Genomic DNA, 27,833 nt, shown 5'->3' with positions numbered 1-27,833 from the left:
GCCCAGAGCTTCTTCAGGGTGTGGGTGGACGATTTTGACCACTGAAGCCTGCATTCTCCCCTCCTCGGTCTGAGCATACTTTCCTTACCGCTTGGCTCTGGTAAACAGAATTAGTCTCTAGAGTTTCTCCTTTACCTTCCGCTCCTAAAGTAAACAGCCAGGCATTTCTGAAGGTTGTTTGGCTGTAAGCAACAACAGGAAATAAAACAGGTAAAAAGGATTTTCTGTCCCTTCCTTGATCTAGGCCTGGACCTGGGAAGTAAAACAAAGGTGTGTAGAGGTGCTAAGAGTTGATGTTTGGACACCAAAGGGCTCTAATAAACTTAATTTGTATTTCAGAAGTTGAAGACCCAGGTGAGAGACCAAGTGGGGGAGGGGAAGAGGAGGAGTCACTGAACTGTAGGGGTGGCAATAGAAGTATTGGGGGCTATGCAGATGGAGTAAGGGAGCCTGTCTGATCTGGCCTTTAAGAAGGGTGGAAGGCTAGAACTACTTTGCCCGTATTAGAAAAGGTTGGGACCCAAGAAAGTAGAATTTAGAAGACTCGGCAAATAATGAAAATTCCTAAGCACTGTGCAGCTTTACAGTTGTGCAGATAAGTCAAATTCTACCTAATTTGTTTACACCCCCCCTCACCCCTCCCATTCTGAGGCTAGACAATGGTTGTTTCCCTCAAATATGCATGTTAAAATAAAGAAATGCTTTCTGGCAAATTACTTGTGTACTTCAAGATTTGGCATGACAGGGAATGATGTGATTTTTTTTTTTAATTCCGTGCATTCTCCGTAAACTAATGCTTATTCTAGGTGCTTATTGCAGGTAGCTAAATTAATGGGTGTTTTTTCTTCAGAAATAATTTTAAATAACTATCGCCCTTCATATCTAATAACACAGTTATTGTGATCATATGAATCCTTATATGAAATGGTGCAAGAATATACATTAACTAGAAAATAAAACCCATACTGAACAGAATGCCGCTGGGAACTCTTGGTTGGACCCATCCATTGCATGCTCCGTAAATTTTTATGTTGTTTATGTGGTGTGCTGTGGTTTACAGTCTGGTCTTTGCATTAATTTGCCATTGTCTTTCTCTCAGATATTAACGAAGTGTAGGAGTGATTCCATCCCAGATTGACATTTTTAAGGTGAACTTAAAAAAAGCTTTTCCTTTAAAAAATAATTTTTCTGAAAGATGAAAACTGCTTCATTAGTGATTGCCGGCAAAATTTCCTAATGTCTTTCTATAAGCTGTTTAAGCTTAGTATTAGAAATTAGGGCTACAGAATTTAATTAGCCAGCTTAGAGGATGCAGTCTCTCTAATTTAGGATTTCCCTTTGAGAAAATTACGTAGTTGAAGACAAGGAATATCATATTTTAGACAAGTTGGTTTTTGAGTTGTTAGTGCCTCCATCTTGGGCTCTTGATTGCATCTGTACTACAGATCTGGAAATTGTGCTTGATTTGAATTAGATTTTTTGTTTTTAAATTGATAATTGCAACATGGCGTGCTGTTGGATTGTGTGTGGTATTTATCAAACTCGGGAAAGGTGAAAGTTAGGTGTTTGGAGGCAATGATTAACTCATCTGTTTTACTAAGGACACATAATCAGATATTACTCACTCTGCATTTAGCCAATATAATGGGTTTAGTCAACCAATGAATACTTTGTAATGAGAGTGTTAAATGTTAACACTTTTGCATTTTTAGACTTAGCTTAAAAAAAAAATACAGAAAAACCTCTCATAACCCTTACCACCCTTTCAGCCATAACATTACATTGCCTTGGTTTCTGCCTTTAATTTCCCCAGGGGTTCTTTTTATTTAGGAAAAGGGTGAAAGATGTATTTGTGTAAGTACTACAGCAGTGCTTCTGTTAAATTCTTTTTCAACAAAGAATATGTTACTTGAGCACCTCATGCACAGGGTGCATATTTTTCTGAAAAGAATGTGCCCTGAAAGAAGTAGTTTCTAGCGTGTATTTATTTCATGTCTGTCAGTTTATTTTAGCTTAGAAATTTTCTAATACTTTGAATTTGTAACCATTTTTCAGTTACACACACACACACACACACACACACACACACACAAAGAGACAATCTTTAGAAATTATTTGTGTATTTTAAAACAGTTGTCTTTCCAGTCTGATACTAAGGGTCTTTTTGTCCCCTTTATAAAATGCAACGGAAATCCAACTTTTGATATGGAAAATCAGCTTTTAAGGAAAGTTCATTTCAGAATATCAGTGATGGAGTAAATGTTTGCTTTCTAGAAACGTTAATTAATCTGTGTTAATGTGAGATTAATGTAGATGATATGAATATGTGTTCATGGGTGAGAAATTTGCCCCTTCAGTATTTCTCTGCTGAGTCTTATTCACTACTGAAGTGTAAGATACAAGTGCAAATAATGCCATTTGAAAGATGATTTGGTGAAGAGGATTTATTTTTTCCATTTCTTATCACATTATAATTGCAGTTTTTTGTCTTTCTGATCTCATTCTTAATGATTGAGGATCACACAAGTCCTTTGCTTCTAAGGATTATGCCTATTGATATTTACTGTTTGAAATTAAAGCTGAGAAAAAAATAACGACTATCCACTAAATAACAGTAATAAAGTCGTTCACATACTTTTAATAATAAAGAACATACCTTTATGAAAAAATAACTGTAGCCCCCAAACAAAAGATATTTTGGTGGAAAAGGTGGCATTGTATTGCATTTTTGAAAATCTTCGTAATGCTGTCTTTGTGGAAAAGAGCTGGATTTTCCTGTCTCTATGTTCATTCCTGTCTCTATGTTCATTCTGAAATGAACATTCGTGATATCACACGTCCTATAGCTTCTGGAAAATTGAATGTACACTTGTGAGGGAGAGTTTAAAAGGTCAGCGATATCTAGGTAGAATTATGAAAAAAAAATTTGATCTTTTGTACCCTGTGAAAGACTTTTGGGGACCCTACGGGTATGTCCCTGGACCACATTTCGAGAATCACTGCATTATAACATTTTAGAAATATGTATGGGTACTAAAACATCTCTCCCCTGTTGTTTTCTGGTTTCTCTGTGCATGAAGTAACAGTCATTCACAAAATTAAATGTGTGTTGGTAGAACTTAATAGGAAAATGGGGAAAGGAAGCTGGGTTAAACAAAGGTGTAACTGAAGATTTTTCGTTTTGTTGTCAAACAGCAGTGATCCCTCTAGTGTCATCCAACTCACTTACCTCAAACATTCTCAGTGGCCACGCTTATTTTACAGGCCATTTCTCAAGTGAGACCTCCGCCCCCCCCCCTTCCAAGGTTCCAGTAGCAAAGATAAAAAAAAGTGTTATAGATGAAGGGACTGTGTCCAACACCCCTCCCCTGTTTCTCCAGCTGGGAAGGGAAGGAAAGAGAAATAAAATTTAACGAGCACTTTTACTATGTGCCAGGTGCTTTACATATGTTATTTCATTTAAATCCCCAAAACAACCCTAGGAGGTATTTCTAGCTTCATTTTGGAAACGAATAGAACAAGACTCAGAGAGGTTAAATAACCTGTCCAGAGCACACAGCATTTAAGTGAGAGAGCCTGATGGGAATCAGAATGTCTCTACTATCAAAGCTTCCACAGTGCTGTGCCTTGGTTTCTGCTTTGTTTTTCTTCAGATCTGCAGATTGAGAATGTGAATACTAACCTTTTATTGGGCTCACTGATGAAACATGATGGTGATGAAGTAGTTTGCCCTCTGAGGTTTGCTCTTATGGGATTAACTATCTTTGACAGATTGTATTTTGTAAAGTCAAATAAATACATTTATAAGAAAAGGTTGATGTAATTTTTTCAGTTTGAGTTCTTTGAAAATTAATTGCCCATGTTCTATGGAGTGCAGAATTGCCCCTTTCTTTGTCCTCAGTTCTGTCATGTAGAGCAGTTAACTATACCAGAAAGAGATTTTGTATTTGTGATTCTAAAACAGTGGGTCATCAAGGTTTGTCAGAACTCCAGAAAGGCAAAACCCATTTTTAGGAACATTATTTTGTTTCAGATTGCCTACTCTCTAAGACACAAGACCAGTTGTGGGTAGGGAGTTATAGCTGGAGGAAGGTTGGCTTATGTAGCTGTCTAGGGATTGCTGAGGGAGGAATATTCTCCTTGTTTCTTTTGTGGGTGCTCTGGCATGATTTAGGACCCACTGAGTGAGTTGGAATTTCAAAGAACGTTTCTCAAATAAGAGAGGACCACACAATCCTAAAGTGAGGCCTGATAGAATTCCTACATACTGACTCAGTATCGCATAGTCTTAAAAGATAATATACCAGCTCTCACTTACATGTGTGTATGCAATTTTCCTGTATTTAAAGTAAAGCCAGTCACCTCTAGCAGCGTCAGCCATCCCAACCTAAAAGTAAGGTGGGAGAACCTCTGAACAAATAAGCCTCGGAGTATTGAATAGCTGCCACAAAACTAGTCAAATTAGAGGCACAGCTGGCCCGAGAGCAAAGAATTTTCTATGAAAAAGACTCGCTGTATAGGAGAGGAGATGGCTTGTGATGGCTGATAGTAGAGAAAAGTAACAAAAAGCCTGCTTAAAAAATACTGTAACTGGCAATTGCCTGTTATAGGGAGTGTTGCCCCCCTCACTTGGTAACACCAGATGGACAGCTGATTAGGGTGGCAGGGTAGAACTTAAAACATTTAGAAATCTTTCTAAGAAAAATGGTTGGAATTTTTTAAGGAGTTTGGGAACTTGAAAGATAATCTAGAATTGCTTGGAAAATGAACATTCATGAAATATCTTAATCTTTGATGATAATCAGATTAATGAAGGGTTACTCTGTAAGACATGTATATGTTTATGTGTGCTCTCACATCTCTGTTGAATTAAATTGTTTTGGAAGTCACAATATTTTAGAGTTTGCTTTTTAAAAGACCACATGAGAATAGTAAATGTTTGTTGTAATGAAATCAAATAATGAGTTTTACCTTCGGCATAATTTCATGATAGCAGCATTCAGTATACTGTACTTCTTTCTGACTTACACATCTGAAACAGTTTTCTGTAAAACTATTTGAGGGATTCATCACTTTTCTAAAGGGCCTCTTCTTTGGTAGCTAAATCAGTCTGTTTTGAAGCACCCATTATGTTTCACACTTAGGGACTAAATACTAATGAGTCTAACTCTTGGATCTTCAATTGTCTTGGCTTTGTCTGTGATTGGAGCGGTTCTCCAATATCACTTTCATGGAGAAACAAAGATGTTGACTTTGGTGGACTAGGAGAGATAGGATAATGTTAAGCTGGGAAGGATCAATTTTATAAATGGTCAGTTTATGATAAATCTTTCCCCATAGTGATAACTGGTTTCTTTGTACACATATATGTATGTGACAGGTGGAAAATGTTGAGATCCCTTGCATTAAACGTACGGAATATACTTGAGAACTTTTTGAATTGTCTCTTGCGATCCATTGGTTTTTTTCTATCTTAATCTGTGCCTGTCCCGTGAATTTTAAAGTACTGTATGCTTGTAGTACATCCGGTATATAATAAGGTAAGTTTGCCCTTATTATTCTTCACTTCTGAAATTTTTTTTTAGGTGTTTACTTTTTCTGTGACTTTTTCTTCATGGGAAAATACGTTAAATTTTTTAAAAAATATGACTTTACATCACTATGTACCTTTAATTGTCATATTCAAAAAACTTCTTGACTAAAAGAGATAAAGGAGACTGGAATATTCATTCTGAAACAGAGATAATCTCTTTGTAAGAAAAAAGTTATCACATATAAATCTCTATTCCTTACGGTGAAGCTTACTAGTAACTTTAGGGATTATTTTTAAATTGATTAATTTGGTAAAAATTATTACCTCACATTTCTCTTTCTACTATGTTACTAAATATGAATTATTAGGATGAAATTATATCTCTGGAAGATTTCTTTTGAGTAGTGAGTAGTGTTTTTTCCAACTCTCTGGCCTGATTATCATCCCTTGGGGTAGATAGTAAGTAAAGTTCAAGTGCCCCACATGTGAATTTTAGGCATCATCTGGCTGTCATTCTCATGTCCTATGTCTGCCATCCTCTCAGATTTCCTGCTTGTAAAGATCTTTCTCTTTGTGAATGAAGAGTGTCCTGCTCGATGAACTTTATTCAAGTAGCATAGATAGTGGGAAGCTGAAAGAGAGCCAGAGGCTTCATTTTGGAGCTTAGGTTTCTGTCAGGTACCCAAAATCTTGAGGTAGATCAGTGTCCAGGAGGTTCCCAAAGGGATCTCCTGAAGGTTTAGCCCTTACCTCTGAATTTGGCTGTCAGAGAAAGAATGTGGAACTGAGTAGATGTGCCCCCCCCAAAATAATTAAGATTAGCTTTCCACATATTTATAAAAATGTAGAGAGGAGGTTTTGTCCCCTGGCCACACAAGCCAGGACTGACTGATGGCAATGTGGTGGGAGGCAGTTTTCAGAAGGCTGTGAGCTCTTCCTATGGCTATTGGCGGGGGGGGGGGGGGGGGGTGGTTTGCGGTGGGGGAGTTGTTGCATGTGTGGGGTGAATGTCTCATCTCTGGACCATTATAAGCAGTGGCCCCATGGCCTATTGGTCAGGGAGGGTGTGGAGGATTTGTGTGTAGTTCCAAGTTTAAGTTGTAAAGCCCCTTTCCACTTGGTGATTTTGTGTGCTCGTGTGTTTGTGTGTGTGTGTCAGCATATTTAACAACCTAACATCAGTACCAGCTCATTGTGAGCTACTTAGACTGTAGCATGTATGAGATCTGGTGGGCTTTGCAGTTCCACCAGTAGACATTGCTCATGGATATTGGTGTACTGGGGCATGTATCATGCATGTTACATAAAGGATTCTTAAATAAAAAAAACTTATCTGATCAATGTGTGTGAAAGACCCCCCCAGAGTTGCATTGTTGGTTGGAGGATGCTAGTGGCTGCCTGGAATGAAAGTGGAGGGAAGGGAGGAGTTTGCTGAGCAGAAAACCAAGCTGGCCTACTCTACTTTGAAAAGTTTAAAAAAGAAAAGGAAGAAAACCACTGATTTTTGTCAGGTATACCAGATTCAGAGTAATTATGGCTTATTAGCGCTGTGATCTAACAACTTCCTGTAGGTGTGATGGCGGCATATTGCTGTAAGTGGTGTTTTGTATGGCTGTGTAAAATACTTTAGTATGTCTGTTGAATACCATTTCTTTTTTTACCTGTAAGATGTGGAGAAGGGGAGGTGCAGAGGATGTTTGAGTGGCCTGAATGTTTTTACTTGAAAATAAGAACTGTTATATTTTTTCTTGCAGCTGTCAAGTATTACGCATTTCAAAGAATTAGAAATACTTCACAGCATCTGAACGCAGCAGCTAAACTCTCTCTTCCCTTTCTCTCACGCAGGTTTCCACTTGAGTGGCACAGTGACAGAACCTGCAATACAATCGGAGCCAGAAACTGTTTGCAACGTGGCCATCAGCTTTGATCGTTGCAAGATTACCTCAGTGACCTGCAGCTGTGGAAACAAGGACATATTTTATTGTGCTCATGTTGTGGCACTGTCTTTATACCGCATCCGCAAGCCAGATCAGGTCAAACTGCATCTTCCCATTTCAGAGACTCTCTTTCAAATGAATAGAGACCAACTACAAAAGTTTGTACAGTATTTGATCACAGTGCACCACACAGAAGTTTTGCCAACTGCTCAGAAATTAGCAGATGAAATTCTTTCCCAGAATTCAGAAATCAACCAAGTTCACGGTGAGTTATAGACATCATTCTGTAGATTTCTTCCCTGTATTCTTTTTTCATTTATAAATTCAGTTCTTCTGCATAAAAATGAATTAAATGTGACTTTAGGTCATCAGCATTGCTCTTAAGTAGCCAAGAGAGATTTAAAAAAATTTTTTTAAATTATTTTTATTACTGAAGTATAATTGACATACTGAGATTTTTAAGTTTAGTTTTGCATCCTAAAACATTTCTTTTGAAGGGTTTTTTGTATTGTACTAGATACCAAGCCTTTTGTGCTCAGAAAAATTTCTCAATTACTAAAGCTTGGTTCTTACACTTTTTCACTTGGGAAAATTTCATCAAATACTAGATACTTAGTTATGAAAAACACGTACTTAGTCATTTAATTCACCTTTGTCAGCTTTTATCAGTAAACTGACTTGCACATACTCCGAATTTTTTTTTTCATTTTCTTTTAAAATTTATTTTCCAAAACAGGACACTTCTTTCTTTCTTTCCCTCCCTTCCTCCATTCCTCCCTCCCTCCCTACCTTCCTCCCTTCCTTCCTTTCTCTCTCATTCTCTCTCCATTTCTTTTCCTTCCCTCCCTCCCTTCCTTTTTTAGAGAGAGGGGGGGAGAGAGAGAGAGAGCAGGGCATAGGTAGAGGGAGAGAATCTTAAGCAGACTCCATGCCCAGCATGGAGCCTGCATGGGCATGGAGCCTGCATGGGGCTCGATCTCACAACCCTGAGATCATGACCTGAGCTGAAATCAAGACTCGGACACTTAACTAACTGAGCCACCCAGGTGCTCCCAAAGTGGGACATTTCTGACAGGATGCTTCATAATAAGAGAATAAATTATTCTTAGAAAAATATTACAACTTGTTCAGAGAGAATTTAGGATATGACTGTCATTGTGTATAAGAAATCTTAAAAATGGTTTCTTTTGGATTTTTATACACTGAACATGTTATCCCATTTATTTGTAAACATATTTACCAGCTGCTTATTTTGTGCATTGCAAATATGTTGACTTACAAGGATATATGTGCAACTTGTCAGAAATACACCCACCACCTATTTCATGGGGTACGTTAACACAGGATAAATAATACAGTTAAATTATAGGTTGCTGTGCTTTAAAAACATTTAGACATAATTTTAAAAATATTTAAAAATATATTGAAAATGTAACACGGTCTTGACTAAGCAGCTCTTGGGCCTAACATTTTTACATTTCTTTGGTTATATTGATGCGATATAGGACCAGTCACTCAACTCTATTCTTTTTGGTTTCTTCAAAGTCATTAATTACTTTGGTGAATATAAGTGTTTAAGGAAAGCAAGTTTAAGGTTATTTCTTGAAAACAAAATTATGAGATAAAACAGAGAGAAAAGTGCATAAAATATGAATGTGTAGATTAATAAAGCGAACCAACAACCAGGTCCCAGAAATAGGCTATTCTCAGCACTTGAGGGTTCCATATGTCCCCTCTCTGTCACACGCTTCTTTCTCTTCCCCCTGGTAACCACTGGCTGGTTTTTATGATAATCACTTCCATGGTGGTTTGTGTTTTGTTGTTGACATCATTAAACACTCATTTTAGTTTTACTTGACTTTCATTCAAGTCATGTTTGGTAAGATTTATGCCTGTTGTTTCATGTACCTGTAGTTCATTCATTTTCATTGTTCTAGAGCAGCACTGTCCAAAAGAAACACAATGTGAGCCACATGTACAGTTTAAAATATTCTAGTAGCCTACTTAAAAACAAGTGAATTAATTTTAATAATTTATTTATCTCAATATTCATAAATATCAATTTAACAAAGACTTGATGTATTTTACTCTTTTTTCATAGTAAGTCTTTGAAATCTGTCTGCTTTATACTTACAGTATATCTCAAACCACAGCATCGTCACAATGTAAGTGCTTAATAGCCACGTGTGGCTAATGGCTACCTTATTGGACAGCACAATTCTAGAATGTTCTAGCTATGAGAACATCACTGTTTGTCCATTCCACTGCTTATGGATCTTGTTTTGAATAGAGCTACTGTGAACATTCTTTTACAAGTCTCCTGTTGCTGTAAGATATTTTTTAAGTGGTTTTTATGTCAGAGGAACGTCCATATAGCCATATTTCTTCTAGTACTCCCCATATTAGGCTCAGCTTTATTAAAGTGTGTAAAGCATTTTACTTGGTAGAGTCTGCCATTGTTAAATAACAGTACTGTAAACAGCTGTGGCACAGAAGTACCTTTGACCCACCAAAAGCACATGCACTCAAGGACTTTTCAAGTAGTCTTCTGCTCTGTCCTGTCACCTGCCTCAATCTTGTTGCTTTGTGAAAATTCAGGCCAGCTAACAATCATCTCAGAGATTTCTTAGGAGCCTATCTGTGGCTTCTTATTAAATTGTTCAGTGGAGGCAGAAGAGTAGGATATACCATTTCTTCAAACTTTTATGTATTCTCTTTCTTTCCTTTTTTTTCCCTCTGAATTTATATAATCCATTAGGGTTACATGACTCTGAGTTTTAGTTTAACCAGAGGTCCACATCAACAATCCATTGTTTGTTCTGCATATGTCTTCCTTGTTTTCAAGAACAGCAGCCCCCAGAGTTTCTTATCAAACGGCTTTGAAAATTCACTTCCATGTTGAAATGGTAGAACTAGTGAATCAACGTAATCTAAAGTTGGATGCGGAAAAGTGTTCCTGTGACATTGTACTTCTTTCAGAGTTTCTAAAATTAGAAGAAAAAGTTATCAAAGGAAATAGCAAGGATAGAATGTGGGTTACCTTTAGGTTTAATGTGATTTTCAAATAACTTTTGTATGAGAGAGGCTTCACGAGAGCAGCGAACTTGAGCGGTTTATCCTGCCAGCTTCCCACTTAATTTATCATCAGATTTGCTCCTAGCCTGGAAATGGGCCAACTACATGAGCTGCCTTCCTGCCTTCCATTATAGTGGTAAAAAAAAGAGAGGTAGGGAGCAGGCCGTGACCTTAAGTGACAAAATGGGGAGTCTGCTCCTTGGAGGGTCTTATTTTAACTCTTAGATTGATGACGAACTGGAGGGTGGGATTAAAAATATTCTGCAGTTATTGGACCACATGATCTTGCCTGCCTCCAAAAACTTCCAAAGCATTCTTCAAACTGTTAAACCAGTACTTTTTCGTATGGTTTTTTTAGGTGGGTTTTTTCTTTGAGAAGATAGATGTCTTGAACACAGAGATTGGTAAGAGTTAAGTTTTATTTTAAGGCGAAACATCACTTTCACTTGGCTAGATAAATAGAGTCAGAATAGGATTTAGATTCAGTTATCTTAATAGGTATCTTAAAGCCAAAGAAGTTTAGCTTATCCAAGGCCTTTTTAGAAGAAAATCATAATTTGTAAGTGATTACAAACTACGTTGATAACAGTTGGTTATTTGTTTTACTTGTGAACAGGTCCTAATACTCCTAAAATTCTATTGATTGCTTTTCCTTTTTACAATTGACCCTTGAACAACATGGATTTGAACTGTACAGGTCCACTTATACCTGGATATTTTTCAATAAGTATATGTATCATACTGTAAATGTATTTTCTGTTACAAATTTTCTTAACATTTTCTTTTCTCTGGCTTTATGTTAAGGGTACAGTATATAATACATATATAAAATATATGTTGATAAACTGTTGACATTATTGGTAAGGCTTCTAGTCAGCAGTAGGCTATTAGTAGTTAGGTTTTTGGACAGTCAAAAGTTATATGTGGATTTTTTTTTTAATATATATGTGGATTTTTTACTGCACGGGGGTTTGGCACTATAGAGTCACTGTATTTTGAAATATTTTATTTTTACAAGTATTTTATCCTGAGGAATTAGAAGCTTTTTCAAGACAATTTCAGGCACATTATTCCTAACAATTACCTTATCAGCTTGGTATTGCAAATTTATAATTGTAGTAGTTTCGAGAGGAAGAATGGGGAGAATGGGTTAATGACATCCAGGGTCACAGGTTCAGGGAAGGTAGTTGAAGTATAGACTTGCTTATTGAATAGTTAAGTCCTTTTCAGTAGACCTTTTTTGCATTTCTTTGTATTTTCATAAAATTTCCCCACATAATTTTGATTAGATTATAAAGCTAACTACTGTATGCTAAATAGTGGTTGTAAGATAGTTGATGTTAATGGCCCTCCAAGGAGATTGCTGTTTGTAGTTCTGCATTTTTTTTTCAGCAAAATTGTTTGCTTTTGGTTTTGTATTCTAATAAAACTTCCCAGCTTCCACATTCTTAGAAAAGATGCTGGTGTCTTTGCTAAGTACTTTTCCAGAAATTTACTGATTTCCAAGTGCTAGTCCACCCTCTTAGTTAACTCAGTCTTCTCTGGTCCTTTATGTTAACTGTTAAAGGAGATGTATTATATAGATTGGTAAATCATGGTATAGGGACAGAACATTGAACTTAAAATCTGAAAGCCTAGAGTCCAGTATTGTCTCTACTATGTATTATCGGAATGACCTTGGGTGAAACTCATTTTATCTCATTTAAAGTGGTCATGATCTTTTCTAACAGCATTGGGAGAATTTTAATAAGGTATACATGTATAATAATAATAATAATAATAAAATATAACTGAGTTTACCTCATGTTTAGGGTATCCAGAAGTACTCATAGAAGAGAAAAGAAACCAGTTGGGTCATGAATGATATCAGAGTCGGAGGTCATCTTATTTTCCTCTAACTTTCTGGCATGTGTTTCTTCTCCTTTCCCTCTTGGGCATTTTGGTTTCATGACACCCCCCACCCCCATGAGCTAGCCTGTACTGGGCACATTACGGCAAAGAAGGACAGACCGAAGGAAAGCTGGCTTTGGTCCAGACTTGGAACAGTGGCGGCCGGGGTGGGCATTTCAGTGGCCCTTTCACTCGTAGAGCTTGGGCCTGTCCCAGATGTAGGCTAGACTCCTCCCTGACTTCAGTGTCATGTGCCCAGAACTACCATTTCGGTCAGTCAGAAGTGAAAGCGATATAGCCATGTGTCAGATGCAGTTGACACATGGCGTGTAAGATCTCTTCCACCTCTGATGCTGTGACTTGGGTGGCGATACTTCTACAGAGACACACGAGCACCTCGTATCGTGCTGCAAACGTGCACCTCCTATAGTTCTACCCAAGTGTGCCCTTCTGCGTTATTGTTCTTTGATCAGACATTTCAATTTGCTCGAGCGTGGTTCTAATAAAACCACCACCAATTCCATTCATGCCTGCTAGTCCTGCCTAACCTAGCCTCGAAACGCCTGTGTCCCAGCCATGTTATGTATCAGTGCATTCAGGCTCTCTTAGAGATGCCAAACGAACAAGCAGACCTACTCAGCAATCCAGTGTTCGTTGTGTAGCTTATTTTTAGTTGATTGTAAACTCCATCAGGGCCGAAACTATGACTTGTGTATCTTGGCACCTTCCCTAAGGACAATACTTAAGAAGCCATAGGTAACTCGGAAATTGTTAAACAAAAAGTAACACTGTCCTTTTTCATTCCGTTTTGTTCTTAGTAGGAACTTGGAGGTTGGTTCTTGTGCACGTGCATGTTCTGAATCTAGCAGTGAGTGACAGTTGGAGCTGTTTGATGGAGGCCTTATGTCACATCTTTCTTCCTTTTGTTTCCCCGTGGATGGTCATGTTCATTGTAATTGGGCTCGCATTAGCAACCAGTTTTTACAAGTATCCTAGGGAGATAATTTGGTTATTATAAGCATAGTCTTTCTATCATAGAATATTCAGGCATTGACAGTTGGTGAAACAAAGGTAAGATCTACTGGTGATTAATACAATTTACAAATATATTCTATATGAGAAAATTGAATTGGCTGTCCTAAAGTGCAACGGTGTGAAACTTAAGAGAAAATTAAAATCAATTAAAAAAAAAAAGTATGTTGAAAAAATGTATAGTAGTATAGAATTATATGAAGATAAAAAAGACAAATCCTCATTGACTTCTTCTCCCAACAGCTCCCTCCTTTAGTCTCCAACAGCTCTCTTACCCCGCAGGGGAACTACTGCTGACAGTGCAGTTTGTATTCTTTGAGACCACTTTCTTAGTGCACGCACATATGTAGTTTTTAAAAAACGATTAAAAATATTTTTCTGCATCTTGCTTTTTTCTCTTAATAGATGATGGATAGCTTATGTTAGTTCAAACAGGTCTATTATTGTTTTAAATGTTGTATAGTATTCCATAGTATGGGTATATTTAACCATTAAGCTACTGAATGATTTTGAAGTTGTTTTATCCCTACTATGTGCAGTACCACTGTGACTTTCCTGTGTATGTGTGTGTGTGTGTGTGTGTGTAAATTTGTGCAACTATTTTTAAATAATAGATTCTTAGTAGTAGAAATGTCAGAAAAAGTGGTACATGCCTTTTTGAGTAATTATAGCCCAATTTCCCTCCATAAATTGCTAGGTTTAACTTTACATTTTAACTAAAACTAGATGTTTCTCTACCATAATTTAAATGGGTTTTTTTACAAAATTGATGGAAAGCATGATCGTGTACAAATGACTGTCTTCACATGAAAAGACGTTTCACTTCAGCAAAAGAGAAGTAGTCTTAGAACTTAGGTGTCTTAATTTCGAGGAATCACATCTCTAGCCCATGAGGAATTTGCTAGGGTAACACAGAGACAACCAATTTACTTTTAGCCCAATACCCTCCATTCTTTCTCTTTTCACCTCCAAATCATGCCTTCCCTCACAGGCTATAGTCATCTCTGACACTCTCCCCATTCTCATGCTTTACAAAGCATCGCTACCAACTGGTCATTTTCCTCTCCAGTCCTCTGTCCTTTAACTGACCTTATGTCTGTCCATGTTGACTCCATGAGCTTGTTCCCATCTCCCCCACAAATGAGTCTCTCATACCTCTCACTCTGAGACTCTTCCGAGTGTTGATGAGCTTAGAAGTTAGCCTAACAGAAGTTAGCTAACAGAAGTTAGCTCTGTTAATGGGGCAAGTAACTGAATCTCTTCAGGCCTCAGTTATTTTATTTGTAAAACATGGACAATAAAGAGTACCTGTTTCATAAGGTCAGGAGGGTTAAAGAAGTAAATCTGAATTGCTCTTATCACTGTCTTTGAGACGAGTCAATTGGCATGAGTCTTCAGGGCAGTGGTAGATAGCTGAAAATATTTATAAGCTGTTTTTTAAACATCTTTTAAAGTAGTCTGAGCAAACTGTTCTCAAAGCTTGCAAGCCTAATAGATTTCTTTTTTTTTTTTTTAAGATTTTATTTATTTATTAGAGAGAAAGAGAGAACGCAAGCACAAGCAGGAGGAATGGCAGGCAGAGGGAGAGGGAGAAGCAGGCTCCCCACTAAGCAGGGAGCCCTACATGGGGCTCCATCCCAGGTCTCTGGGACCATGACCTGAGCCAAAGGCAGATGCTTAACCCACTGAGCTGCCCAGGTGCTCTAGTAGATTTCTTTTAATAAATCTGAAGAGTTGGGTTATATAAAAAGACTCTCTGAGAACTTTGCATTTAAATATTTATATTTATGTACCAAGTAATACATTTTTAGCTAAATTATAGAAAATGACCTACCTGTTATGTGCTCTGTTTACACTCTTCATTTTTAAATGAGCATGGAGATGCTACAAATACTTTACTGCTTTTCATCCATATAAAATACATGATTATTTCTGTACATGAATAGTTTATTACTGAACTTTTGAGGTGAGTTCACTGATAAGAAATGAGAAATGAAGTTAGATGAGAGGAAAATGATAGAGGAGGAGCTATAAGCCCTGTGACGGTCTATGTGAATTCCCTTGAGATCTATGCCGATGATGACGGTGCTACTTACTTAACTTCTTTGGCATTTAGCTGAGGGGAGGGTGGCTTGCTGAGGGAGCACAGGCCGGCGCATGCCATGGTGCCCTCAGTCCGTAGCTTCCGAGGGAACAAAGAAGATGGGCTGTCCTCTAACAGCTCCTGGAGAGGATGTCACACTTCCGGCATCGCAGTAACATTGCATAGGTTGACCACAGAGAACGGAAGGTGGGGAAGGATCTGAGTGTTGGGGCTATCACAATATTGTAAATTGAAATGAAGTTATTGGCCACTACTTTGAAATGAGGATTTAAGGAAGAATAAAAGTTAAGTCTTTTTTCAAGTGTGTGTTTATTCAGTGCATGGTATTTTTCAGCAGTTTTCAAATTCTTGTCCTCTCTAAAGAAAGACTTCTTTTGAGTCTGAATCACTGAAGTTTGCTGCCCTGCCTTTTCCCTCTCAGTGCCAGTGGTTGAGGTCAGGATTTTGCCTTCAGCTTGTAAGACAGGTGTACTGGTGCCTTTGTAAGTCACAGACATAATGTTTCCTGCCTTTAATAGTGGGCACTGAAACTTTAGGAGATGGCATTCTTCTGGGTCCCTTAAAAGAGGCTGGATTAGTCACCTCTACAGTGTAGACATCTCATGCCTGCATTCTACCTTTATAGACTGAAATTGATGATTTAATTTTAACCAAAAAAAAACCCCCACTTGTACCTATAACCTATAAATGGTTAAAGCGTTATTTGGACAACTGAATTGCTAAAGCAGTTAGGTCACAGTTAAGATGAGGACGTAAACTAAAGCCTTTCATTTCTTTTTTGTTTAAATTGTTTTCTAGCAGATTAAGAAGAGAAAAGCAAGCATTAAATTCCCTATTAGAACCCAAAGCTGTGAATAATTCCACATACCAAACATAGCATAAGCCAGTTGTGAATGTGTCTCGGTTTCTCAGTTTAAAATTTGCAGAATGCGGTGATGGGTAGTAAGGAGGGCACGTATTGCATGGTGCACTGGGTGTTATACACAACTAATGAATCATCGAGCCTTACATCGGAAACCGGGGATGTACTGTATGGTGACTAACATAATATAATAAAAAATCATTAAAATAAAAAAATAAAAAAAAGAGAAAAAATAAATAAATAAAATTTGCAGAATGGTTTGGTGCTGCTTAGTGCTTAGAAGCAACTGTTTCCTTGACATGAGACAGATATTTCATTTGGTGTGTCTTAAATATGCTTTATTCAGTACACTGGAGAGGTGTCTGTGTGATGCCTGTGGAGCCTGAACACTTCCCAGTATGAAGAACCCGCCATGTGCCACTGTGTTTAACATCCTCTCCAAATATGGAATCGTTCTCTTACCCCCCTGGCAAAGATTCTGATTCAGTACTTCTGAAGTGGTGCCTAGGTATCCATTTTTTTTCACAGTGTGCCTCAGGAATTTTGATATACTCTTAATTTTGAGAACTCCCAGGATAAGGGAGTTGTGATATTGAGATAAATCAAAACTAAATCAGGATCCAGTCAACATGGACAGCGGTCCTTCATGTCCTTGAATTCTCCTTTTGCTCTCTTCCTATGTAAGAGGGTAAATGAAATTCACACATCGTAGCTGGGAACGAGAGACAATTAAACTGTTTTACTTTTTTTTAACCAGATAATTTCACTTTCCCTAAAGGCTTGAAACTTTGAAGAATTAAGCTTTAGTAATAAAATGCTCACAAAGATTAATTATACAGTTGTAAAAGTTACAGCATTTATAATTATAAATATAAATAAGGGTAAAAAATATGATAGGTTTTAAAACTCTTTAATGGACCATTTAATTTACATATGCAAATTATGGTTCCTGCCCAACTTGGGGATTATCTCATAGTAAATGTATAAACACAGGAATAATGTTTTTCTTTGCATACCTTTCTCAAAGCTAAATGCTGAGAAGTTTGTCTTTGTTTATAGATAGCCACTAACAAGTAGAAATAAATTTTGCAAATCTACATTTTATACAAGGCTTAGGCAACACTTACATGCATGAAATCAAGACATAATAGGATTTAAATAGTTAAACTTCAGTATTAAAGTTTTTACTAAATGAATATACTGTTTTAGGAAGGTTATTATAGTAGACATTAATTTCCTGGTCTATAATGTATAGCATTGCGTATTCCCAAAGTGCTGGGTTGTGTTTAAAGTAAATTTGTGTTTTATTTACCAACTAGTTATCTTTGCATGCATTCTTATTACTAAGTGAGGATGTTTTCTATGCAGTCACATGAAAAGATTTCTAATTCTTAGCACCTAGTTAATTTTTTATTCCTACATTATAGAATTTTAGGTTTGAGGAAATGGAGGTCCAAGGAGCTTGAGTGATTTGCTGGATGACACATAGCTTTCCCAGCTCTGCCTAGAACTGAAGTATTCGGAATTCTAATCCAGCATTAGGAACCCCACACATCCTCTCGGCTCACGTGTGAAGACTTTACTAGAGTATTTGCAGTAAAATTTTATTTGTGGGCCATTTTCCCTCTGCAGTGCCTCCTCCTTCCCCCACGCTCTTGAAGAAATATGTTAATTCTAACATTAGCTTACCATACTCCTCCCCACAAAAAAACATTAAAACAAAAAAAACCTCTGGTTTTCTCAGAAACTTGAGAAACATTGTTCATGTATTTATTTATACATTTGCTATTAGATATCTTCCCACCTGGGCAAGAGCAAAAATCTGTATGTGTGTAAATTAAATGACCCATTAAAGAAATGTAAAAATATGACAGTGTTTTAAAACTGATTGGATTTTAAGAAAAAATGCGTTGTATAATTGAAGTCAAATGAAAGTGATTCCTGGATTGTTCTAACACTTTTCTATTTTGGTATGAAAAAAATAAAGACTTGAGTATGTCCTGCAGTTTTTGTAAAATATCTGGTTATTGACCCCTTTGCCATTTTAGGCCAAGGAGACTGGAATTTTCTCTAAACTGAATTGAAATCTACTTAAAATATTTGGATATTTATGTGGCCAACAGAAAAGTCATGTCTCATGTGGCTGTGACCCAAGCAGTGAAGGGTAGCATGCCTTCTACTACACCGTAGGACAGTCAGTCCCCATCTAAGTCCTTCCAGGGTAAGATTCCTTGTAGGCATTGGCCCTCAGGGCCAATAGAGAACAACTAGCAAGTCATGAGTATTGGGGGAAATAACCACTGTGAGGATAGAAATTGAATTTATTTAGCTCAGGTCATCACAAGGAACAGTGAGAGTGGATAATCAGTAGCTTGTCAGAATTTTCCCTAAGAAGAAGTTAAGGAGGCAGGTGTCAAATTTCCCAGGAGGATTTTAGCAAGATCCTGGGAAAAGCTTAAATATGAAAGTTGAGAGCATATAGGTGAGTTGTTCCGGAAAGTCTCTTCTGATGCATTTAGGTAAAGAATCTATAGTTGTCTTTGTTCGTTTGCATATGTGTGTCTCTGTGTGTGTCTGCCTTTAGAATCAAGGGGATGGGCTGGGTTAGGGGCTCCCAATCCCTGTGGGATACAGATACAGCCCCGGTAGTTGACTCTTCACAGCACTGTGTGTCCTTAGATCTTCCTGTGAAAGAGAAACGTGCTAACAAATGCTTACAAACATCCCAGTATCCTTCCTTAAATTTATGCTTGTTTTAGGACTGACAGTGCCTGCCTCAATACCTTCATGGTTCAACTTTAGCTCCAGGGTTCTGGGGTGTATTCTTCAGCAGGGGAGAGAACCATGAGACTGGACTTGGCGTTGTGGCTGTGGACAAGTGATAATCACCCTGAACTTGTTTCTCTTCCTGTGGAATAGGGATTGTAATCTTTACTCACCTCTAGGGGACATTGTGAGGAGAAAATGAGGTAAATGTATGTGAAGATGCTTTAGCAGTCGTTCTTTTTTGATAGGAATCCTTTTCTCGGGGGAGGAATGTACACAAGTCTTTCTCCTCCCTCCTTCCTGCCATTTCCATTACTTGATTTCCTGATAGAGGCAAAAACTAGTTAGATGTCAGGAAGGCAGTGGTGAGGAAGGCAGCTATAATCCTTGCTCTCTGGAGCTTAAATATCTACCTACTTTCCCAGTACCTACTTGGAACAACTTTTTCTGCCTTCCTTCTGGAAGAACCAGTCTCTCCAGCTCTTCCTAGTAGGTCACTTATTCCCATTGCCATCCTCACTCAATTTCTTTCCCAGCCTTTAAATGTTGGCTTTCCTTAGGCTCTATCTTCGGTGCTCTTCTTGCCCTGTAGAGCCTCCTGTAAATATCCAGTTCCCTACTTGAAATCCTTTCTCCTCTTCTTGGCTGTCTCAAAGGTACTTCAAATTCACCATGTCTGAAACTGAACTCAGGACCTAAACACCGCCCCTTCTACCCCCTAACCTGGTCCTGCTCTGATCTGTGTGTCATTGAGTTGTCCAGTATCTCATCCAGTTGCTTAACCCCGAAACCCATGTCTCTCTCAACCCCCTGATCTTCCAAATTTCACATATCCACTTCATTACCAAATTGTAAATTCCTGTCAGATTCTCCATTTCTGTTCTCAGTGATGTTTTCAAGCTACCATCATCATCTTTTGTATGGACTGCATTTATATCATCCTTACTGTTCTCATATGTATTTTTGCTTCCCAGTCTATCCTCCACACTTGAGAGATACTTTTTTGGTATTTAAATATATTCATGTGGTTCTGAAATTTTAAAAATATGAAAAGATGTTCAGTGAAGAGCCTTCTTCCCTCATACACTGAGGTTACCCATTCTATGCATATGTAAGGAAATACTAACACATAGGCTCTTTCTAAAACTTGACTATTTACGTGAAAGGGGGGATATTATGTATCCTTTTCTAAGGCCTGTTTTTTTTTTTTTGTTTTTTTTTTTTCCACTCAACAGTATATCTTGGATATTTCTCCATTGTAGTACGGAGAGAATCTCCACATTTGTTTTTATGGCTGAATATATCCCATTGTAAGAATGTTGAAATTGATGCACATTAGGAGAAAACATCTTTTATTATCTAGGGTGTTTCATTCTTCTTCGGATCTTTGGATGACCTTGTTATGAATTCCAGTTTGTTATGCTTAGGGAAGAAAAAAACTAAGCTCCTCACTTGCAAGGGCTCTTAAGGTCTAGCCCTTCTTCTCCAGGATTGTCTTGCACTTGTCTTCTCCTCATCCTCTACTTTTGAGTTGTGTGGACGTAGACTATCTTTTATTTCATCCATGCTCTGTGTTCCTTCCTTCCTGAGACTTCTGCCTAAGCTCTTAGTCTCACATTCAGACTCATTCCTTTCTCTTTCTTTTTGCTTTAATTTCTAATCTACTTAAAGCAAATCTCAGCTCAGTTTCCATTTCCTCAAGGTGTGCTTGCCCTAGCAATACAAAGCCAAGTCAGAGCTTTCTGATATAGTCTGCTGACATTTTGGTTTCTTCCTCTGAGCAGTTATTATCATATTTTATATGTGTGATTACTAGATTGATATTTATCTCACACACTTTAAATAGTGTTTCTCATATAGTGGATTGCAGCTCATTATGGGTTATGAAGTCAGTTTTAAAAGTTATGGTAAGCTCTTTTAAAAAAATGTAGTAGAGAATACTACAGACTCTTTCACTTAAGTCAGGGTCTTTTTTCATCATACTTTTTCTTCAGATTAATAGATAGTAGATGTCATCACATAAACACCCAGATACAGAGGTATTATTGGGCTTGGTGTAAATTGTATTTGTTATTGTTGGTCTTAGCCAAAAATGATTTGATGGTAAATTATATGAGGACAGGAATTCTGTCTATTTTGCACACCATTTCATCCCCAAGTCTAGCAGAAGGCACTCAATAAATGTGTTGGCTCAGTGAATGAATGAACGAATGCACACCTTTTCAGGGAGATTCACAGACTCACTGCTCTCCTCTTAAGGACTAATGGACCCTGGTTCTAAGCAGATGTTAGTGATTGTTTCCTTGGCCAATTCATTCTACTTTATTAGATCATTAGAAGAAAAGAAAAGCAATGTAAAACCAGACTTATAAATGTATTTTTTAAGGGCTGATAAGGAGATTAAACACTATTGATGAAAGGTTTTTGGGCTTAATTTTTTTATATTCCTTATGAATCTTAGGCCTTTAAATACCATTTTATTTTTTTTAATAAATAATGAAATTTAATTTTTACCTGCCTAAGTATCTGGATAATTTTTGAATTTCTAAGGTAGTCTACACACAGGGCTTATGACATAGCTGTTATCTTTTGTGTGTACTTCAGCAATAAAATATTTACGCAGTTTGGCAAGGTGATACTACAACCTGGTTTAGTACAACAGCTGCACTGCCTGTTCCCATGTGGCTTGATTTCCCTTTTTAATCTTCAGTTTTCTGCAACTAAAGACTATGTCAGCATGTAGTTTATACAGCAGCAGATAGCAGTGAAAGCTTCTTGAATTAACATAGTAAAGAGAAAAATACTCTACTCGGTTTACTTGGTTTCATATTTTTCTCATGTCTTTGAAAAACATTTTCCTAACATATGCTACACAGTAGAGCTTTAAAACATCATGTATTTACAATGAGACATTTTTGTGACTTTTTTATTCTTTAGAGAACTTGTAAACTCCTCTCCAAAGGTTTAGTTTCTGATCTTTAAAAAAGAAAATACCTCAGGTCTACAGTAATCTGTATTTTAGCTTAGCACAAATCAAGAAAGTCCTGGAAATAAGAGAATGACTTTTATATTTATTTTCAGTCATAAATTTGTATGTATAATTGAAATTGAGATTGGCTTAAAAAGTGTGTAGGCAAAAAGTGCAGAATCTTACTTCTTTTCAAGTTTATTATGAGAGCCCTTTAGCACAGAGTTTTTGTCTAGCATATGTGTTATTTTTTCTTTCTATTTCTAGGTGCTCCTGATCCAACAGCAGGTGCTAGTATAGATGATGAAAACTGCTGGCACTTAGATGAAGAGCAGGTTCAAGAACAGGTTAAACTGTTCCTTTCCCAGGGCGGGTACCACGGATCAGGGAAGCAGCTTAATTTGCTCTTTGCAAAGGTATGATTTTTTAAAGAAATATTCTAAATATATACATATATAGAAAGTATCTATATATGATTATGTGTACAATAGAGTAAAGGCTTCTTTTTTATTTATTTTTTTTAAAGAAGAGCAGCTAAGTTAATCAACCAATTAGAAACTTATTATGTTGTAATGCATTATTTTACTTAGCTATCCTTAGTCAAGATGTGGAACATTTTTGTTTCTCTCAGTTCCCATTACTAAAATGGTGACAGTTTATATAGTTTTGAAAAACCTTTCAAAACTCAAAAGTAAATAGCTTAATATTATTAAAAATGACATCTTTTCAAGCTTTTACTTTTTCTAGTTAATGTTCTCAAGTAGAGTGTAACTTTGAATACAGTCCTTAAAATGTGCTTTATATATTTAGGGTTTTGCTTTGTTTTGTTTTTCTCGGAGGTTGAGAAGTATCTCTTGTTCCAATCCATAATCTGTAAATTTTACATAATTATTTTTGAACAGTTAATACGTGCATATAACATTATATATTTAGTTTAATAATGTTCAGTATACTTAAATTAGTTTCAAAGACATGGACTTTGGAGTCATACAGGCCTGGCTTTAAATCCAAATTCTACATCTTATGGAATATATGAACCTTGGCAAGTTATTTAAGTCAGTTTCCTCATCTATAAAATTAGCTAATGATAACTTACCTCCTCAAGTTGTGATTAAATGAGAATGGTGTCTAACATGTCATTTTGGCCTTGGTAAATGTTAATCTTCATCACCAAAATTTGATGGCCTAAGAAACAAAGTTATCTTCCTTATAAGTTCTGTGTGAGTAGAAGCTGTATCTGTTGCTTTATATAGAACTTTTAGTACTGTAAACACAATTCTAAATACTGGGTAAAATGCTTTTTTAATAATATTAAATCAGTGTCTTTTCACTATTATGACTAATGTATTCAAGTGGGCTTTAATGGAAGAGATAATTGATTAATACTTTTGATAACTCATTGACACTTTTGTTAAACAGTTTTTCTAATATTTGTAATAATTAAAATATTTTTTTTTAGTTCTGAAGAATTAGAGTATATTCTGTTACTGGTTATGGCCAGAAAATAATGTATTCTGATTAATCAGTATCCTCTTATTAAAGATTTATCCCATTTACTATATATTGATTGCCAGTTTTCTGAAAATTAGATTACAATATAATACATCATACCCTAAAACTACTTCACACGTGATTTGATCGTTCTTTGGTAGTTCGCAGGTACATCAAACTCTTGTAATAAGTCAGAGTCAGCCATCTGAAAATTAATTACCATTAGACTATAGATGTATTTGAGTATTGCTTAATAGTTGTGGTTTATATGCTTAACAGTAAAGTGTTTATTTTCATTGCTATTGCTGAGTAATAGGTTATAAATTTATCAGGAAAGTAAACATTAAATCACATCCATGATGTGTAGTGGTAATATTAAAGGTTTGGTATGTTTAGATACACAGGAAGTATTTCACAGATTCTCATGTTATTGAATCATACACTTTGGCCTTGTGGAAGCAAAGTGAAAAAGATACTAGACTGGCCTGTAGCTGCTATTTTTATCCTGATATATGATGTACACATTATGTGTGCCATATGAAGTAATAGCATCATCTAATTTTAGAAATGGCATAGCTTTTATTTTTTATTTTTTAATTTTTTGGCATAACTTTTAGAGTTAAGGCAGATCTGGGCTCTGATCCCAGCGATTCCTCTTGTCCTTTGGGCAAGTTACTTCACTTCTCTGAAACGTGGTTTTTATAATTCATAAAGTGGGGATTATAGCCTATATTACATGGTTGTTGTGAAGATTACATGATAAGTTTAACTGTAAAGCTCTTTAGCTTGATGTCTGGTAAATGACAACTCCCTTTCTTCCTCCCAGCCTTCTTCTGTTCCTGTCTTTTTAGTGCTTCCATAGTGGAAATAAAAAAAAATTTAAGGTTATTACTGAAATAGTCCTGGAAGCACAACACTTGTGATTCAGTGTAGAAGTGCTTTTGAGTTCTTTACAGGGCTCCCATATCACGCCTGATGGTCTTCCATTACTTGTCAGGGTACAGGCCTGACACAGGATCAGTAGATCTTGAGGTTTGGGCTGCGTTACTGAGTATCTGCCATTTCCTCTTTGATTTGCCTTTCACATAGAATCACCCCCTCTCCTTTTCTGCTGCTTATGACCTTGCTCCAGTAATTTCCTTTAGGGAGAGCTGGTAGTGTGGTGTTCAGCTGGGATTTGTGTTTGTGGAACACACAGCAGTACATACTTTTGGAATGGATGGATTTATTTAGGGTTTCCTATAGAGACACTTAGTCTTGTTTCTTTTCTTCCCTTTTTTTAGGGGCGGGGGGTTGGCTCCAGAATAATGGACAGAGCTTGAAGTTCCAGCTTGAGAGGCTGGGTTAGCTCCCTGGGTCACAGGTTATAATTCTGCTTCCTGGATCACTCCAGGCCAGAGAGTTCTTTAACCTGAGCACAGCCCATTTCCTCTTAAAGCCCTCTCCAGGTGAATATAAAAGTATGGTATTGCTCTTCTTGTCAGAAAACTTTCGTGTGAGAACTTACTGAAATTCTGATTTACCTCAAAAACGGAAGGACTTCACAACTCTGGAAATAAACTAAAAAACATTGCATTGCACAGTTTAAATTGGTGAATTGTATGGTGTGAGTTATGTCTCAATAAAGCAGTTTTTTAAAAACAGAAAGACAGATGCTATTATTAAAAACATTATCCATTCAATTTAGAAGATCCCTAAAGAGTTATCAGTAGACTGCTTTCGGCTCTTCTACTCTAGTGGTAAGTACAATCAGTTGGAAGAGTCAGGAAGGTGCCAGATGATTTGTCTTGTTTATTTTGATATTGTTTTTCTGTGGGCTGGCAAAAAAATTCTTTTTTTTTGGTAATTGTAAAGTTAACCACATTTCTTTTCCTCATTTGGATTATGAAACATGATTTAAAAAAATTAATAGTTAATACTCTGATTAAATTGCCATTTAGGATAGAGACCAGTTTTTCACAACTTTTGTTTGCCAAAGAGGGCTAGTATCAAGAATTAACTGCCTCGGATCCCAGAGAAAGAAAGGAAGTGGCCTGTTTCTGTATTGCTGTGCATTTTTGAACACTTTTCTAAAGGTCTGTTTTTTCCCCACCAGGTGCGGGAGATGTTGAAGATGAGGGACTCTAATGGGGCTCGCATGTTGACGTTGATAACAGAGCAATTCATGGCTGACCCTCGTCTGTCACTCTGGAGGCAACAAGGCACTGCGATGACTGACAAATACAGGCAGCTCTGGGATGAGCTGGGTAAATATGTTTCCTGACAGATTGCCATTGAGTTGTGTATGGGTAAAGATCATGGTTGAATGTTGAAAACACATGGTCAGAGTGTTGCTGAAAGAGAGCTGCTCATATATGAACTTATTGTCATTAGACACTGGTTAGAAGAAGGAGGGCTTGGGTTGGCATTTGCAGGAAATAATCTTGGGAGGGTTTGGGGGACTTTTTCAGATCTTGAGGAAAGCAAGCACAGGAATCTGCCTTTAAATATTTGAAAAAAAGAAGCCATATTATTTTAAAACAGGTATTTTGTATAGTAGAGCTGGTTACTCTTTTCTAGAATAATACTGTAATCAGTTGAGCTTAAAGTTGGCTCTTTTCCCCCTTTGAGTACATTAAAAGTGTCAAAAGTAGTTTGAACATTTATTTTTTGGCTGTTACAGACTTAGATGAACTGTTGATTGTCAGAATGGAAAAGATAAACTATAATTTTTATTGCCTCCCAAATCTCTGTAATAAAGATATAAATATAGTAGGTGATTGAAAAAATGAGAAATCCACTAGTCAGGTTCACTGGGAAATTTGGGGGGGATAATTATTTTTATCCAATGTTTATTGCTAGGGAATTAACAAATAATGCATTTGTTAAATTGTCTTTCTATTAAGAATGTGACAGATGGAATTTTTGACAAAAGTTCTATCACTGCCTGTATTAATTTTATGTTCTGGATATGTTTACTAGAAGATCCTGGTTTTATTGAAACTGAATAGTAGAACTCTTCATACCGTCCCTTCTTTCCCTCTTGGCTGATAATAGACCATATCCTGATGATTGATCCCATGTCAAGTCTAGTTGAAGAGAAACTGTTGTTTGTGGTATACCACATGATTGTAATAATTGGAAGGGACCTTTGAGGTGAACTGTTTTATGAATAAGGAAACTGAACTCCAGGAAAGTTTAGGAGACTTCCAAAGGATTATGTTGACTAATCTAGGGTTATGCCACAAGTTGGTAAAGAATTGGACATCAGAGTTTCCTCTTTGCCATTAATAGGATGTGTGTGCAGAAACTTGCTGTGGATGACAACTCTTTTTTTTTTTTTTTTAAACATATATGTCTGCTACTTGCCAGCTGTTAGATATTTGTTGGCCTTTTCCTCTGGTATTTTTATTACGTATCTTGTAATAACTTGGTCACCTGAAGTAATGGTCAGTCCATAACTATAGCAGATTGTTTCAATATATTGGAAGAGTGTTTGGGAGCACAGTGTGGTGTTTGGAAAACACAATGCATATGTTTAAACATATTTTTATACAGTACTGAATGATAACACTATCCTAGGTAAACCCTCCTCAGTTCTGTTATTCTGTAGTAAATATTGAATTGACTACCATTAAAGGTCTACCTTTAGACTTACCTTAAAGACTACCGAAAGGTCTACCATTTAAAAAAAAAAACAAAAACCTATAATGAAGGGAATCATTTAAAGAAAAAATATTGGGTTAATATTAAATGAATAAAATTTAAAGAGCTTTGGTAGTTGGAGGAACTTAGAATTACAATAACTAATTAGGAAGAAAGTGCCAAAAAAGTTAACCAAAAAAGTTACAAGTGATATAGTTAAATAAAACTTGAGTGTTCATATTTAATCCATTAGCCCCATCTCGCTTTTCCAAGTTGGTTTTGAAAATTATGTACATCAACTCTCAAAAGTATAAATTCTCATTAGGTGGAAGTTTCACCAGCCGATTCTAGTTATACCCTCTGATGAAGTGCTTTCTGATTATGGGCCAGGCTTTTATATTATACAAGTTCTTTGATTTCAGTCTAGGATGAAGAATATATCTTCTTGCCCTGTATTTTCTTTCTTCACAAATCATCCCTCCCCCCCCCCAATCATTACTAGACTGCTGTAAATTCTCTTGTGTACTCTGATGGCAAGCAGAGGTCACTAA

At 36.7% G+C, this 27,833-nt stretch overlaps 1 protein-coding gene across 1 annotated transcript in view; it reads left to right on the top strand.

Annotated features, from left to right (window-relative positions):
- The window catches only part of ZSWIM6 (zinc finger SWIM-type containing 6), a 186,553-nt gene that overhangs the window by 110,514 nt on the left and 48,206 nt on the right, over window positions 1–27,833 (top strand). The window contains exons 2-4 of the mRNA XM_045794292.2: window positions 7,379–7,735; window positions 22,435–22,583; window positions 25,754–25,904. Of these exons, the coding sequence (XP_045650248.2) occupies window positions 7,379–7,735; window positions 22,435–22,583; window positions 25,754–25,904 (657 nt within the window). The remainder of the gene's footprint in view (window positions 1–7,378; window positions 7,736–22,434; window positions 22,584–25,753; window positions 25,905–27,833) is intronic.

Source organism: Ursus americanus, chromosome 5 (genome assembly GCF_024610735.1).
Source record: "Ursus americanus isolate L20-20 chromosome 5, mUrsAme1.1.p, whole genome shotgun sequence".
In the NCBI taxonomy this organism is placed as follows: Eukaryota; Metazoa; Chordata; class Mammalia; order Carnivora; family Ursidae; genus Ursus; species Ursus americanus.
This window is presented reverse-complemented; position numbering and strand designations above follow the sequence as displayed.